This window comes from Notothenia coriiceps, unplaced genomic scaffold (genome assembly GCF_000735185.1).
Source record: "Notothenia coriiceps isolate Sejong01 unplaced genomic scaffold, NC01 NC01_scaffold00011599, whole genome shotgun sequence".
Lineage (NCBI taxonomy): Eukaryota > Metazoa > Chordata > Actinopteri > Perciformes > Nototheniidae > Notothenia > Notothenia coriiceps.
In genome coordinates this window covers 75,229-89,401 of record NW_011344300.1, presented here as the reverse complement: position 1 = coordinate 89,401, position 14,173 = coordinate 75,229, and the positions used below count along the sequence as shown (strand labels likewise).

The 14,173-nt window shown below is 43.4% G+C and overlaps 2 protein-coding genes across 2 annotated transcripts in view; both read right to left on the bottom strand.

Moving 5' to 3' along the window:
* Nucleotides 1–356: 356 nt before the first annotated feature.
* On the bottom strand, nt 357–7,226 carry ssh1a (slingshot protein phosphatase 1a). The gene is made up of 10 exons (XM_010772701.1): nt 6,980–7,226; nt 6,744–6,809; nt 6,035–6,229; nt 5,802–5,895; nt 4,945–5,073; nt 4,728–4,774; nt 4,467–4,613; nt 3,897–4,097; nt 3,022–3,727; nt 357–2,894 (listed from the first exon to the last, which is right to left on the bottom strand). The coding sequence occupies exons 1-10, from the start codon at nt 7,099–7,101 to the stop codon at nt 1,833–1,835; spliced, it is 2,769 nt and encodes a 922-aa protein (XP_010771003.1). The 5' UTR covers nt 7,102–7,226; the 3' UTR covers nt 357–1,832.
* Nucleotides 7,227–12,902: 5,676 nt separating this feature from the next.
* LOC104946829 (mannosyl-oligosaccharide 1,2-alpha-mannosidase IB-like) overlaps nt 12,903–14,173 on the bottom strand; it is a 46,723-nt gene continuing 45,452 nt past the window's right edge. The window contains exon 5 of the mRNA XM_010772715.1: nt 12,903–12,907. Within this exon, the coding sequence (XP_010771017.1) occupies nt 12,903–12,907 (5 nt within the window). The remainder of the gene's footprint in view (nt 12,908–14,173) is intronic.

Genomic DNA, 14,173 nt, shown 5'->3' with positions numbered 1-14,173 from the left:
CAACAACAAGACAATATAAAAACAACAAGACAGTATAAAAACAAGAAATGGGACTTAAATAGACATGATAGGGTACAAGAAAAAAAAACGGTATATTGGGACAGAGTGGCGCAGTGGGCTGTGCGTTGGTCATCAGATCAAGGGTGGCGTTGGGAAATCCAGATCGAAACCCGCCGCCGCTGCGTCTGTAAAGCCGTTGTGTCCTTGGGCAAGACACTTTGCTCCTGTGGGTATTGTCCACAGTACATGACCGTTACATGTATGATATGTCTGTAATATGTATTTGTAAAGCGCTTTGAGCATCTGGAAAAGTGCTATAATAAATGTAAGGAATTATTATTATGTAAAGAAATGTTTATTTTCCATAATTAACACATACAGTACATTATTTTGACAAACATAAAAAGTGCAATATGCATTCGAACTACAGCAATGTACAGTACAAAAGTTACTGCATACTTAAATATAAAAAGAAAAAGGTTACAAAACTGTGAAGTAACCTATTGTGATCGAAGCTTTCAAACTCACTGACGATTTGAGCGTAAAAGCTTAACAGCTATGAGCCTCGCGACTTCACTGAGCCTCTTTCCTTTTTCCAAAAGGTGCAAAAAAGATGTGACAGCACTTAAATACGCACATGGTTGATTGACATTATGGTTCACCTATTTTTAACAGCTTAAATGGTGTTTTCAATTTGTGGAGTCGGTTAAAGAACTTTGGTCTTTCACATTTAAAAAAAAAAGCACAAATGAGTTTAAAATGTTGGCAACCCTCAAGGATGAGCAGATTTAAGGTAAAGAAGGTTTGGATGCTAATGTTTGTAATCATATCTTGTCAAAAGATAACTTTAGCTTCACATACATTTTATGATTTAACTGCCATCGATCCATATTTCCTGTGACATCAGAGATTTGTTTCTTGATTTGAAGCCATGCATCGTGACTCCAGACTGTGCTCTCTTAAGAACTGTAGGGAATGATGAGGTCAATAACATTACTCTCATGTTATTTTGGAAGAAAAGCTTGCTTGTGTACCGGTATTCACTCGATAGAAAAAGCAGTGCAAAGGAACAACAAACTCAGAAATGTTTCTGTTCCGTTTTTCGAAAACAGTGAGCATGCCTCTGGCTAAACAAAGTCACAACCTTCTCGCTTCGATCCCATTCATTCACGCAGACTCACACAGTCACACATTAAAATACACCTCAAAACTGATATCCTCACTTTGAATCGACATCAGCAAAATAACTGAAATAAACTCTAGCCCGGTGTTCATCTGAGAAAGAGCTTCATGAACGCAACATGAGGTAACCATTACATTTTACAACCCTCTACGACTAAAACATAAACTGTGCGGTAAACATTTATGAAACACGTTGCTTTTGTCAAGCTCCATCGAGGGAAGTTCAGCAATGTAGGCTACCACTTTGTACCAGACAGGTTCAAAAATAATCTAAGTGCCAATGGATACCACAATTTGGTACATATCAGGTGCTCACAGCTGTGAAGTTAAAGGTTATAGAGCGTCTCGTAGCGCCTCACCCTGCAGTCCAACACAGCTCTGTGCCTCTGGTCTCATACTGTAGGTAAGGCACTTGTTTGTCCATGAATCAAACTAAGTTAGAGGTGAGCTGATGGCTTTACACACTTAGATACAGCAATATGACTTTCATCACTGTGAACAGCAGTTTGAGAAACAACGTGGCAAAGAGAGCGTACACTCCTCACGACAACAGTTGGCATGTTTTTTTTTTAGCTTTCATTCATTTCTTTTGACTCTCCAGCCCTTACAGAGGAGGGGATGAGTGGAGTTGATAACCTCTGCATGATGTGTCAGCTTCGGGGCTCCACTGGTAGTGATCTCTCTGGAGTGTGCAGGTCCTTGCGGGGCCGGGGCAGAGCGGGGGTGGAGGGGGGGTCCCACTGCAGGCCGGGGTCTGGCTCTGGGGACAGCGAGAGGAGCAGCAGTGTCCCTGCATCGGAGGAGCAGGCGGAACACAAGTCCTCCGATGAGAAGTTGATGCTGCCCAACTTGGCCAGCGAGTTGGAGCGCTTCAGCCTGGAGGGCACGGTGAGGCCGGACAGACGCATGCGGGTCTCGATCTCCTGCGCCCGCTGCCGCACCAGCCCGGGCTTCCCCCTCACGCTGCGCAGGCTGTCGCTGCTGGAGCTGCGAGTCAGGGTGGAGCCGTGAGGCGAGGAGGTGGGTGTGAGCAGCCCGGACCCCACCACTCCCAACAAGGCTTCGTTGCTCAGCGGCACCACCAGTGGCTCTAACCGCACATGGCATGGCGTAGAAGATTTAGGAAAGCCAGAGAACTCCTCTTCCCCCTCAGTGTGAAAAGGGCTGCTTCCTGACACGTGGCATGTGTGCTTCAGGGAAAGCGAGCTCTCGTTGGACAGACCTGAAAGTCTCTCGAGTCTCTCAGCGCGGCGGCGGACCAGCCCGGACCTCTGCAGCTGCAGCAGGGTCTCCTGTTGGTGGCCCGCAGCAAGCTTCTCTTCCTCCAAATCCAGTGTCATCAGCTCAGGGACAGCCTCCGATGCAGCGGCATATATACCTTTCTGACTCTCATTCTTTACTTTTACTATATCACTATTGCCTTTTGGCTCCGCTAAGTGCTGCTCATCTCTGTGGGGGAGAGCTGCAGGCGGGGGGGCAGCACAGTTGGCACAGTCACACCGAGGGCCACAAGGGCGCAGCAGTCCAACTGAAGGCTTCAGGGAAGGCTTCAGATGGCCTTCAGAAGAGGTATGGGAAAGTGGGAATGAAGCACTTGGTACTTCAGGAGGACTGGGGTTAAGGCAAAGCTTAGAAACTAAGGGCGGAGAGTCTTCTTCCAGCTCGGACTTGGGATCACTGCAGGAGAGAGTATGGAGGGAGGAAGCTTTTCCCTAAATGAAGAAAAGAAAGAAAAAAAATGTTGGAGGTAATTGGTCTTTTAAAAAAAAACTTGATTTATGTAATTGGTAACAGCATTTTCATTCTAACATGAAGCTGTATTCGTTACCACAAACTTACATTTAGGGGACGTGGAGAGCTCACATGGTTGTTATTGTTGGAGTTTTCATTTAGGGTTGCCAGATCCATCCCGTTCCCCTCTGTGTCCACATCTTGTGTTTCCTCTCCTCCTCCTCCTCCTCCTCCTCCTCCTCCCTCTCCACCCCCTCCATCATCTGGCTGCATGAGCACCTCCATCTCTGCCTCCTCCTTTTGCACCTCCTCCTCATCCTCCTCCTCCACTGTGCTGAACTCCAGCCTCAGCCGCAGCTCCTCCAGGGCCTCGGGGCCCCGAGAGCTGGTCTGTGCAGCGGTCCCATCGGCTGTGGGCCCTACAGGAGGGAGCGGCAGGCCTTCACGGCTGTCAAAGGCCTCATCATCGAGCAGAGCGTCCCTCTCCACATCGTCAATTTCTATAAAGACTTTCTCCATGCCGATAAGGGGGGGGCCGCGCACAGGCGTGGACGGCTCGCTATCCAGCGCTGAGTCCGAGAGCCGGCGGAAATAGTAGTTGTTGTAGGCGGGGTCGACCTCCAGGGCAACAGCCCTGCGCGGAGACGAACACGCAGCTCCCTTATCAGACAGCGCCTCCTGGCAGCACGGAGACATCCCCGGCTCTGGGGTCAGGTGGCCCCCCTCCCCCCCACAACACTGAGACAAGCCCTGCTGCCCCTCGGACATCTCACAGTCAGCGTTTGGATGCCACAGCTTGTTGTGACGCTGTTTACTGGAAATACACAAGGAGAGCATAAGTACAAAAATAAACAGGTCCACTGAGAGAACACACACACCCACACACACACACACACACACACACACACACACACACACACACACACACACACACACACACACACACACACACACACACACACACACACACACACACACAGTACCTAGCATCCAGGATGCCCTCGTACTCGGCCAGCTGCCTCATGAAGCCTGCGTTCGGTCGTGTGATGCTCCTCTTTTGCTTGACGAAGTTGTAGGCCTTCTCTAGCGACCAGCCGAACTCCTTCATGGCGTAGGCGATGACAGTGGAGGCAGACCGACTGACGCCCATCTTGCAGTGAACGAGACACTTCGAGTGGTTCTTTCTATGGGGGAGGATTTAGTTTGCCTAAATAAATATTCACCTTTAGGTCCACAAAATATCTATTTCTAATAAATTGAACCACATCTTATGATTTCTCAGTCGATTTAGCTTGTTTAGTTAAACTAGTGGTACTAGTGGCTGAAAACTCAAGAAAAAACTCCTAAGTTAAAGTTTTCATTTTGTTTACCTTCACAATGAGCCACTCATTCAGTCAGATACATGATCATAATAATTTGCAACAACAGGTTGAAAAGTAATCGGAAACTTTCTCAAATCGTAAACTGAGATTTTAATAACTCGACAAATGAGGATAGTTGAGAGAAACACAAGATGCATGAGCAACATGTTTTCTTTCCCTCTCAGGACTCACTTTGCTTTCACAATGAAGTTGTACGTCTCGTTCCAGTGAGCCAGCAGGTCCGTGGCGTCCTCATCGTAGACGCGGATGTTGTGATAACTGAAAGTGCCTGGAAAGAAGTTGTCTATTTCTCTGGTGATGTTGAGGATGTAGCCGACCCTGGGGAGGAAAGATAATGCTAGCTCATCAACAACATTCTTTCTTGCTCGGATCATAACGACAATATGTTTTTAGCACGTTATCTTAGCCCCTTCATAACATAAAACAAATTACCCGGACTCTTGGAGCTCCTCCAAATTAGATGCGTTCCATTCAGATCCCTAAAATCAAATGAAGAAACATATTGTTTGGTTTGAGTGTGTTTTCATTTCTGCAAAGACGGGTCAGTTCACATGGAAGCATTCTTCCCTTTTCCTCTCAGTTACTCACAGGAAACTACATATGTAACAGATATGTTGGTGAATGTAAGAGACAGTATGTTTTTTTTTACCAGGTAGACATGGTCAAAGATGAGTGTGGGTTTGTCCATCTGACCCAGGATCAGCAGCATCTCATTGTCGATGAACTCTTTGTACTCCTTCAGGTTACAGTTCATGTGTTGCTCCAACTCTGTACGGATCTGACAAGACAATTACACAGTGTTTGTTTATTCTTGTGTCGGGTTTACCATTGTGTTGTTGAATGTCTATTCATTCTGTTTAAACCCTGTATTTGTGCACAGTTGAAGAAAAAGCTTTATCAGTGTTTCCCAGAAATGTAAATAAAGAGATTTACATTGAAATAGAAAATAATTTGAAGTCAAAAGCAACTGCAAAGGGTATTATCAGATTTGGTGTTTTAGTCTTTTTTGCTGAGCTAGAAGAGAAAATATTTGGTGATGATGTTCGACCTCATCTTTCCCCGAAGGAGCGCTGGTGTGATTTTTAATAATAATAGAGCGCTGCACCAGACTGTTTGAAAAATAGCGTCGATTTCATTCCGTTATTGTAACCAAATCTTTTTTGGTTGATAATGTCTATCAAGTTAAACATCAATAGATCTTCAAAAGTAAAAAAAAGGCAGCCCTGTAAGAGAGCAAAAATGTAAGCACACCAGAAAATAAATGCAAAGCAGTGTTATTTGAATGTGTGTGTGTGTCTGTGTGTGTACGTGTGTGTACGTGTGTGTGTGTGTGTGTGTGTGTGTGTGTGTGTGTGTCGTGTGTCTGTGTGTGTACGTGTGTGTGTGTGTGTGTACGTGTGTGTGTGTGTGTGTGTGTGGTGTGTGTGTGTGTGTGTGTGTGTGTGTACGTGTGTGTGCGTGTGTGTGTGTGCGTGTGTGCGTGTACTAGCACTACTGTATATTTACCTCTTTGCAGGTGATGTTCTCGAGGTCTCTGCACATCATGATGCTTCTGAGTTTGGCTTTAATAAGGCACCCTGTCCTCTCTCTTTCCGAAGGCCTACCAAAGATGAAGTCTCGTTAAAATTCCACACAATTTCAGTCGTTCCTGAAATGCAAAGCTATCTAAAACAGCCGTCGGAGTGTGATTACTTTAAGTGATCACATAAAGAATCATATTGAAGTTTGTGTTGACTGACTTTTCCACAAACATGGTGGGTGAGTCCGGCCTCGTGATCTCCAGGTCCTTCATGGCGTTCCACTCGTTGATGCAGCTCTGCTCTGAAGCAATGCAGCTCTCGTAGTAGCCCATCCAGGTGAGAGCCATGCCGCCAGGGAAGTAGTTATACCTGCGGGACACCTCGCAGGCCTTGTGCAGCACCTGCAGGGCGGACCTACAGTGCATTTGGAAAAGATAAAGGTCATGGTTGTAGTTGATAAAAGTCAGAGTCAAACTTTGTGAGGAATTTTTTTTTTTTAAATGTATATCTGTGCTAGGGGCTCAATGCACTTCAGAATCAGAGTCAGAATACCTTTATTAGTCCCACAGAGGGGACATTTACATTGGTACAGCAGAAAAGAGCCAAAAACAGCTTATTGTTACTAAGAAACATGCATAAAAAAGTACTAAAGATACAAAAATTACAATAAAAAAAGTTACACAATTTACAAAATACACATCCTGTAACAGTTCTGAGGATTTAGCAGCCATGTATATATTGCACAGTTATTAACGGCATATATATTGCACTTCTCTGCAGATGCATTTTCAAGTCAGCAGGTGGCAGGATGACTCAGCGTTGCCTCACACAGTCGCAAATGTGTTTATCAGAAGATTTATTGTGGTGTGTCATGAAGCTACATTTCTTCTGACAGCCACTGTGGCTCCAGAGGTTGCTTGTTACTCACCACATAGCCTGCACTGACACGGGTTTGAAGACATGAGTCCGAGTTGCCGTGTTCACAGTAAAACCCCTGAGGAGCAAAGAAAACAGATGGTCATTCCCCTGAGCACAGTGCAGCTCTGCGTGTCTCGTTTCATCTCGACAGGCAGGTGTGGCTGCAGTGCTTGGTAAAAAAAAAAGGGAAATATCACTGCTGGGTTAAATGCTGCAGCGGGGCTCAGACTGACAGAGAGAACTCACCCATCTCCGTCCAGATGGATCTTTGTGTCACTCCACAGAGGCAGCGCCATGCCGATCGAACAGCTCTTGCTGGCAGAGGAGAGAAAAATAAATAACAAGCGAACACACGGAAAAAATGACATGTCCTTTTCCACATTGTTGAGGTAATTGCTATATTCTTAGCTTACTTAATGAATATCAGTGACTCTAAGTGATCCTCAGGGACACATGTAATGGCAAGATTTTTTTTTTTTTTTAATTGCTGCTGTTTAACAATCAGCATCCTGTCCTGAGCAGCCCTGCAGGGAATACATCAGGTGTGATTTACTTTGGTTTTCTGTTGTGTGTCTACTGTCTAGGTAGCCGGTGCGTTCGTCTGGGTGGGCGGGGTTTTCTTTACCATACATATTTTTTCATTCTTTTCTGACTTGTTTTTCTTCTACTTTGTTACATTTCAAATGGTGAAGGATGGTGTCTGTATACGCTTTGTGTATTCACTAATTACCTTCATAGTGCATTCGTATATTCACCAATAATTCTTATACTAGTATACCAGCCAATAAAATGTTCAAACAAAACCAAATATTTTCTTACATTCGTTGCCCACTGTTAGCGATCAAACTACACTGAACAAAAATATAAACGCAACACTTTTGTTTTTGCTCCCATTTTTCATGAGATGAACTCAAAGATCTAAAACATTTTCGACATCAATAAAATAACCATTTCGCTCAAATATTGTTCACAAATCTGAAAAAATCTGTGATAGTGAGCACTTCTCCTTTGCCGAGATAATCCATCCCACCTCACAGGTGTGGCATATCAAGATGCTGATTAGACAGCATGATTATTGCACAGGTGTGCCTTAGGCTGGCCACAATAAAAGGCCACTCTGAAACATGCATTTTTGCTTTATTGGGGGGTCTGAGGGGGTCCGAAAACCAGTCAGTATCTGGTGTGAGGGTTAGGGTTAGGGTTAGTGTTAGGGTTAGGGTAATGTTGTGAATCGAGTGGCCTGTGTTCATCGTCCATAACATACGCCTGCCCATACCATAACCCCACCACCACCATGGGCCACTCGTGCATGGCACTAAGGACCACCCTAATGTGTATACTGACAGAGAGTTCTCTCTGTCATGGAAATACCATATTGTGACTGCTCTATTATACTTAGGTTAACTAGTACCCTTCAGGGACAATGCTGTCCAACTCAATATTTTGTTTAACTTCCTCTTCATAGTCCATCAGCTTGAAGATATAGATATTTTTACAGAGGACCTACTTTGATCCTTGACTCAGTTTAACATCATCACACGACTCTGGGTTATCATACTGTTATGTATTTTGGCTTGAAATGCATATTGAGGCCATTATCTGGGGGTTTTCATTGTTGAATAATCTGTAAATGTTAAAAAGTCAACAGGAGACCAAGATCCCAACCGACTTAGAGAGTTAACATTAATTAGCTATAGCTAGATAAAGCGAATACAATCCAAGTCACTTAAGCTAATCGCCTCATTGGGCTTCACAATCTGTCCGACATGACTTCCTCTCTCTTCAGTCACTAGACTTGGAAGAGTGGAAAAACACAACTTTGAACAGGAAAAAAACGTGGTAAAATCAATTACTGCAAGAAGCACAAGAAATGTCAGCTCCTTACATGCAGGGCTAGAATGAAAATCTTGGCAAGCATGGCAACAGTAACTAAGGTCCAATCTAATACCATCCTTCTCTCGTACACACAGCTGTGTCAGGCCCTCAGGCAGTCTTTTTAAAGTGATCATCTGCGAACCCTCTCACCCCACTTCAACCTCCCGACTCCAACACATCCGAGTCTGCACCTCGGGCGGGGAAGAAGAAAAAGGGCAAACCGCTCAATGTGTGGTTGCTTCGAGCGTGTCATCATTTTTTAGTTTAGCAGCATGTTGCTTTATATGTTATCGAACGAGTGCAATCATTGTATTCATTAAGTAGATATTAAACAGAGAAACTAAATGTTGCCATTAGTTGCAAAAACGTTCGTTTGTATAATGGGAGGGTTTTAAATCAGCTGAGTTAAAGTCCATCAAGCCAACATCCCTAAAGGTTCCTCCAAAACTCAGATCAGAGATTCTGGAGGAACGCATTTCTTTATGGAAACATTAAAACATTTATTAGTGTCAAAAAAAGACCAGAGCCACACATAGAAGATATACAAACAAGCTGTCAACTTGCTATGGATTCAGCGACATCCACGTCAATGTTTAATAGACAACTCTGCTGATGTCTTATTTTATGTTCTTTAATTCTAAACTCTAGTTTATTTCTAAATAGCTTTACTCCTTACTGGAATCAATAGCAATAAAAAATACTTTAATGGAACTGCAAAGAGCTTTGGATAAAAGCATCCAGCTGACAGCCTGCAGTAATCTCAAAGTTTAGGATAATCACTGAAGAAGTACTCTAGGTACTGTCGGTCTGCAGGTTATTAGACTTCTTGCTTTGCAATCAATCCATCCTGGCAGTGCACACAGTGAGCACTTTATTTCAACATGGACTAACATACTGGAGCTTGAGACAATTGTCACATCTTAGCTTTTAAAATGTCACTGCTTTGTTAGTTGGCATCGAAGCAGATCAACTCCTCAGTGTCTGTCAATGCAGACTCCATATTTATCTGTTTTCTAACTCCCTAATAATAACAACTGCATGAACTGAGATAAATCTCAATCTGCATTTCACTCAGTCTTCATGTTTACCCACTTTCCTTCATAATAGAGTCTGAATGCTTGGGACTAATACGTTTCCAGCTTCTAAGGAGCTTCAGAAGAGGGCTACAAACAGACCAGGCACACCGAGAAACACATAATGACCCAGCTGAGGGCACAGGAATCACAGAGACATGACTGGACATGAAGGCAGTTATTGGTTTCATATTCTGCGCAGCCTGTTGGGATGTTGTTCAGCTGAGCACCAGAGGAAAGGCCTACAATACTCATTATGTGCCAAATGAACCAAAATTGAACCAATTTGGCTACCGTCCAGTGGACAGAAGATAATATCACCGACATACAGTAGCCCCTCAAAAAGGAAATAGTACCGTAAGTGATTTGATCCTGTATAAGGTATTGCAATTGTACAGATTTGTGACTCCAAATGTATCATTAATTGGTGGTTTTCCACTTTTTAGTTCATACGGTAAGTACATCTTGGTTCAAGACCAGTAAGAAAGGTATATTATGCCACTAGATTTGGACTCTGATTATTCTGGACTGACGACAAACATATATGTAATTCCTATTTTATTGCGGTTCACATGTGTGCGTTGCCATAGAGCCCCAATGCAAGCCCCTTTTTAAGGGTGCAATGAACTGTTTCACTCTGGGAGCTATTCGTGTGAAAGCATGACCTAGATGCTGGGGGAAAAGTAAAGCTTCATGGCAGTGAGCCGTGTGAGCAGACTTCTGGCTTCATGGTTATCAAGACGCCCACATGTGCCCTGCAGTGATAATGCAAGAAGGAACGACTCCAATAGCTTCACAGAAGATTACACACAAGAGTGTCTATCGATTGGAAAAGCTGGGAATCAAAGCAGTATTTAATCTGGTATTGTGGTTTTATGGAGTCCTTGATGAGGCAAACAGAATCTTTATTGAGCGCCCTCCCTTCATCAACATAGCAGTGAAGCATTACCTGTTCCAGTACTGGGCCAACAGTGGGTCCAGGTGTTCAAACCTCAGTGCAGTTTCACATATCTCCATTGCTTCCTACCTAACAGGCCCTTAGCAAATGCCTGAGGGGGTTTATAATATCATTTACTGTGAGCATGTCAAACTGCCCGTGGGAGAAAGACTTGAAGTGAGAGATTCTCCCCTTTCAAGTTTAGATTAAAATCATCAAATGGAAAGCTTTCAGGGCAGGCTTAGATTCACCGGGGGATTCTTTTGTATGCAGACAAAAGAAATCAACTGAAATAACCCCAATAACTAAAACAGCTAAATTAACTACAAAGAGATACAAAACTCTGGACTCCTGGTCCTCTAAATGTGGCTTATAGAACCACCAGCCACTGAATAATATCAAGTTGAGACAAAATATCCTATTGTTCAAACTTATTTTGGTTTATTAAATATATGGCTATACTTTTTTTTAATAAACATCTCCTTGTAAGTCTCATCAAAGTATTCAACCATTACATAAAATAAAATGTTGATTAATACATTTAAAAACTTCAGGAGAGATCACATCTGAAACACTGTATAAAAGGCAATTCATGATTTCTTTTTTTGTCTGTCCTAAACTACGGAAACTCTGAAAAATAGGAGACATTATAGCTTTGTAAACTAAACCACTCTGACCACAGAAAGGCAGAGAGACAGTGTTGAGGACAAACACTTGCATTGAAATCCTCATCAATGTAAAGTGACCTTGGTCCCCTGAGAGCCTTTTCCTGCAGACACTGAGTAGTGTGTTTAAAGATCAGAGACACTGCCGTCCATCTCCGATAAACGAGGCGACTTCAGCTGCTCCGACTGACCCTCACCCTCAATACAGGCCAAACGCTTTCAGGCTGAATCAATGGAGGCTGATGTTCCCCATTCAATTACCCATGGGTATCATTACTGTGTGTGTGTGTGTGTGTGTGTGTGTGTGTGTGTGTGTGTGTGTGTGTGTGTGTGTGTGTGTGTCAGACAGAGAGATAAATAAAGTAGTCGATCATCTGACTGAACAGGCTAACTGCTGAGGACAGAGTAATTATGATCAAAGCAATGAAAAACAGGTTGGCAACAGTCAATGTGAGATGGCGGTTAGTTCAGACATGTGGTTTATTAAAGTGGAAACTAAGGTTTGGTTTCATTATTGGTTAACCTTCTCGTTTAACTGATTTGTTTAAAGTGACGCTTTCATATTGCTTACATTGTCCGACCAACAGTCTTGTACGATAAGATATTGAATTAACTATCATTTATGACAAAGAAAGGCAGCAAATCCATACATTCACAGAAACGATGAGTGTATCCAAAAATGTGCGAATGGTTTTAGTTTTTCCAACAAAACATTGCAGTTCTTTGGTTTATACAATAGCATACACAAATTACAGTCCCAATGCTGCATGGTACGTGCCACCTACATACAAATACATGCCGCAACGCTTTTAGAACGCTTAAACAGAATTTTCATGTTTCTTGCATTTGTAAATAATATGAATAAAACATGATGCAGTAAAAACATGTATTCTTAAAAGTGTAGGTAGAAAACAATATGTAAGAATCCCCACTGCAACTCCATTTTAGGCAACCAATCGTATATTAGATGGCACAGACAGAGTTTGTCAACCTGGTAACTAAGAAGACGGAGGAGAAGCTTGTTCTTGACGTGTCTGTCTAACCTGAGCTGTATGATATGACAAACAATGTCAGACAAATAGACAGCAAAGGGGCGATGTTAGTCTGTCATCCAAATAGCAGTTAGATTGGTGATGTGTTGTCAAGAAAGTGTTTCATAGAATAAATTCATGCGCTTTGCCACTACTCGTTCACACGCTATAAGGTAGCTTACACACATTGAATGTGTTTTCTTCTCTCCCCGGCTTGAACTGCATTTCCTTTAACAGGCCGGGGTTATCCTGGTTTGAACCGCTTACCCTCGAGACAAAGGTTTGGTTTGTATCTGCACTCAAAATCGGCTCCACTCATTCTCCAAAGAAGGAAAAAAGACAAAACCGGGCCAGGCAGTGAACTCAAGGTTATCGGAGCCTGGTGCCACAACGTCCTCATGTTACCATTCTGGCCTCTTCTACTCTCTTTGGACAAATGAAGGCTGAGCTGAAAGGCGCAGAGCAAGCACAGACAGCTTTGCCCTTTGTGTCTTTAACAATTTCACAGAAGGGATGTTTAATAGAGGCAAATTGTACAGAAACAGCTGTGTTTGTGATACTCGAGTCAAGCAGGGAGACGGCTCAATTCTAGCCTGAAAGGACAAGAGAGTGGTTCAGGAGTGAGTCCTCAAACCTGGCAATGAGTTAGCATTTTACCATTTCAGGTTCCCTCGGTCTTAAAACCAGCGTTTTATTTTTGGTGTTTTTGGTTCGATGCCTGAAATATCTTCTGTGGTTAACACAAACTTAAGAGAACACTTTTTGTCGAGCGAACCCTTGAGATGCTAACGTCTGAGTAAGTCAGCCTACAAAATATCTCATCAATGCAACACTCCATGATGAACCAGCAAACTAAAATCTCTCCTGCAGTTTCTGTAGTCTGCTTTAAACTCATGATCAAATGGGTACAAAGTCTTGGATTTGACTTTACCATCCTAGTATATGGGGCTCACTCTAAACGACACAAACATCAAAGTGATCTGAATCCCCAATTCACAGACGATCAGCAATCCCCGTTTCAATCCAATCACTCAGACTTTGTGAGTGTGTGTGTGTCTGTCCCTTTGGAGCAAGCTGTCAATGCTCCTAATAGTTACAGCAGCACAGCAACAAGAGTCTGCTGCATCTCCGATATATTGCTTTCGCTTTTCTGTGCTAGCCTTTCTCCCAGGACACACATAATCAATACAGCCAAGTTATGTGGGAGGACAGTACACGCCTCGTCCATAATGGAGGTCTGTTTGAGACGCTTGATTCTTTGCCTGGTGTTTCGCTTGAGTTTTCCTGGCCATCCTGTGACTGTGCAGATACCCTGACTCAACCATTACAAGGCGGCAGGAAACCTAAACACACGATGAGCCAGGCTGCAGATGAACAGGCAAGACAGTGGAGAAGAGCACTAAATGGAAACACACACAAACATAGTCTATCCACCATTTAGCAGCGGCTCACAAAAATAACACAGGTGCCTCCGGCCAATATTCCAGACGGAACATTCCACACACACACACACACACACACACACACACACACACACACACACACACACACACACACACACACACACACACACACACACACACACACACACACACACACACACACACACACACACTTTTGGGAAAAAATCTAATTGCGATTTTTCTAACAAATATTGCGATTCGATTTGCGATATGTTTTTAAGCGACCCAACAGAAGTTTATTGAAAAATGCGGCCATATTTCCGGCTAGGAAGGTCGTATCAACATGCTCCCGTCTCTAGCACCCCCACAGCCCGAGCTACGAGTGAAGGAACTAAACTTACATGAAACTTCTGTTGGGTTGCTTTAAAGTCAAGCTTCAGTTTAAGATTCACCCTG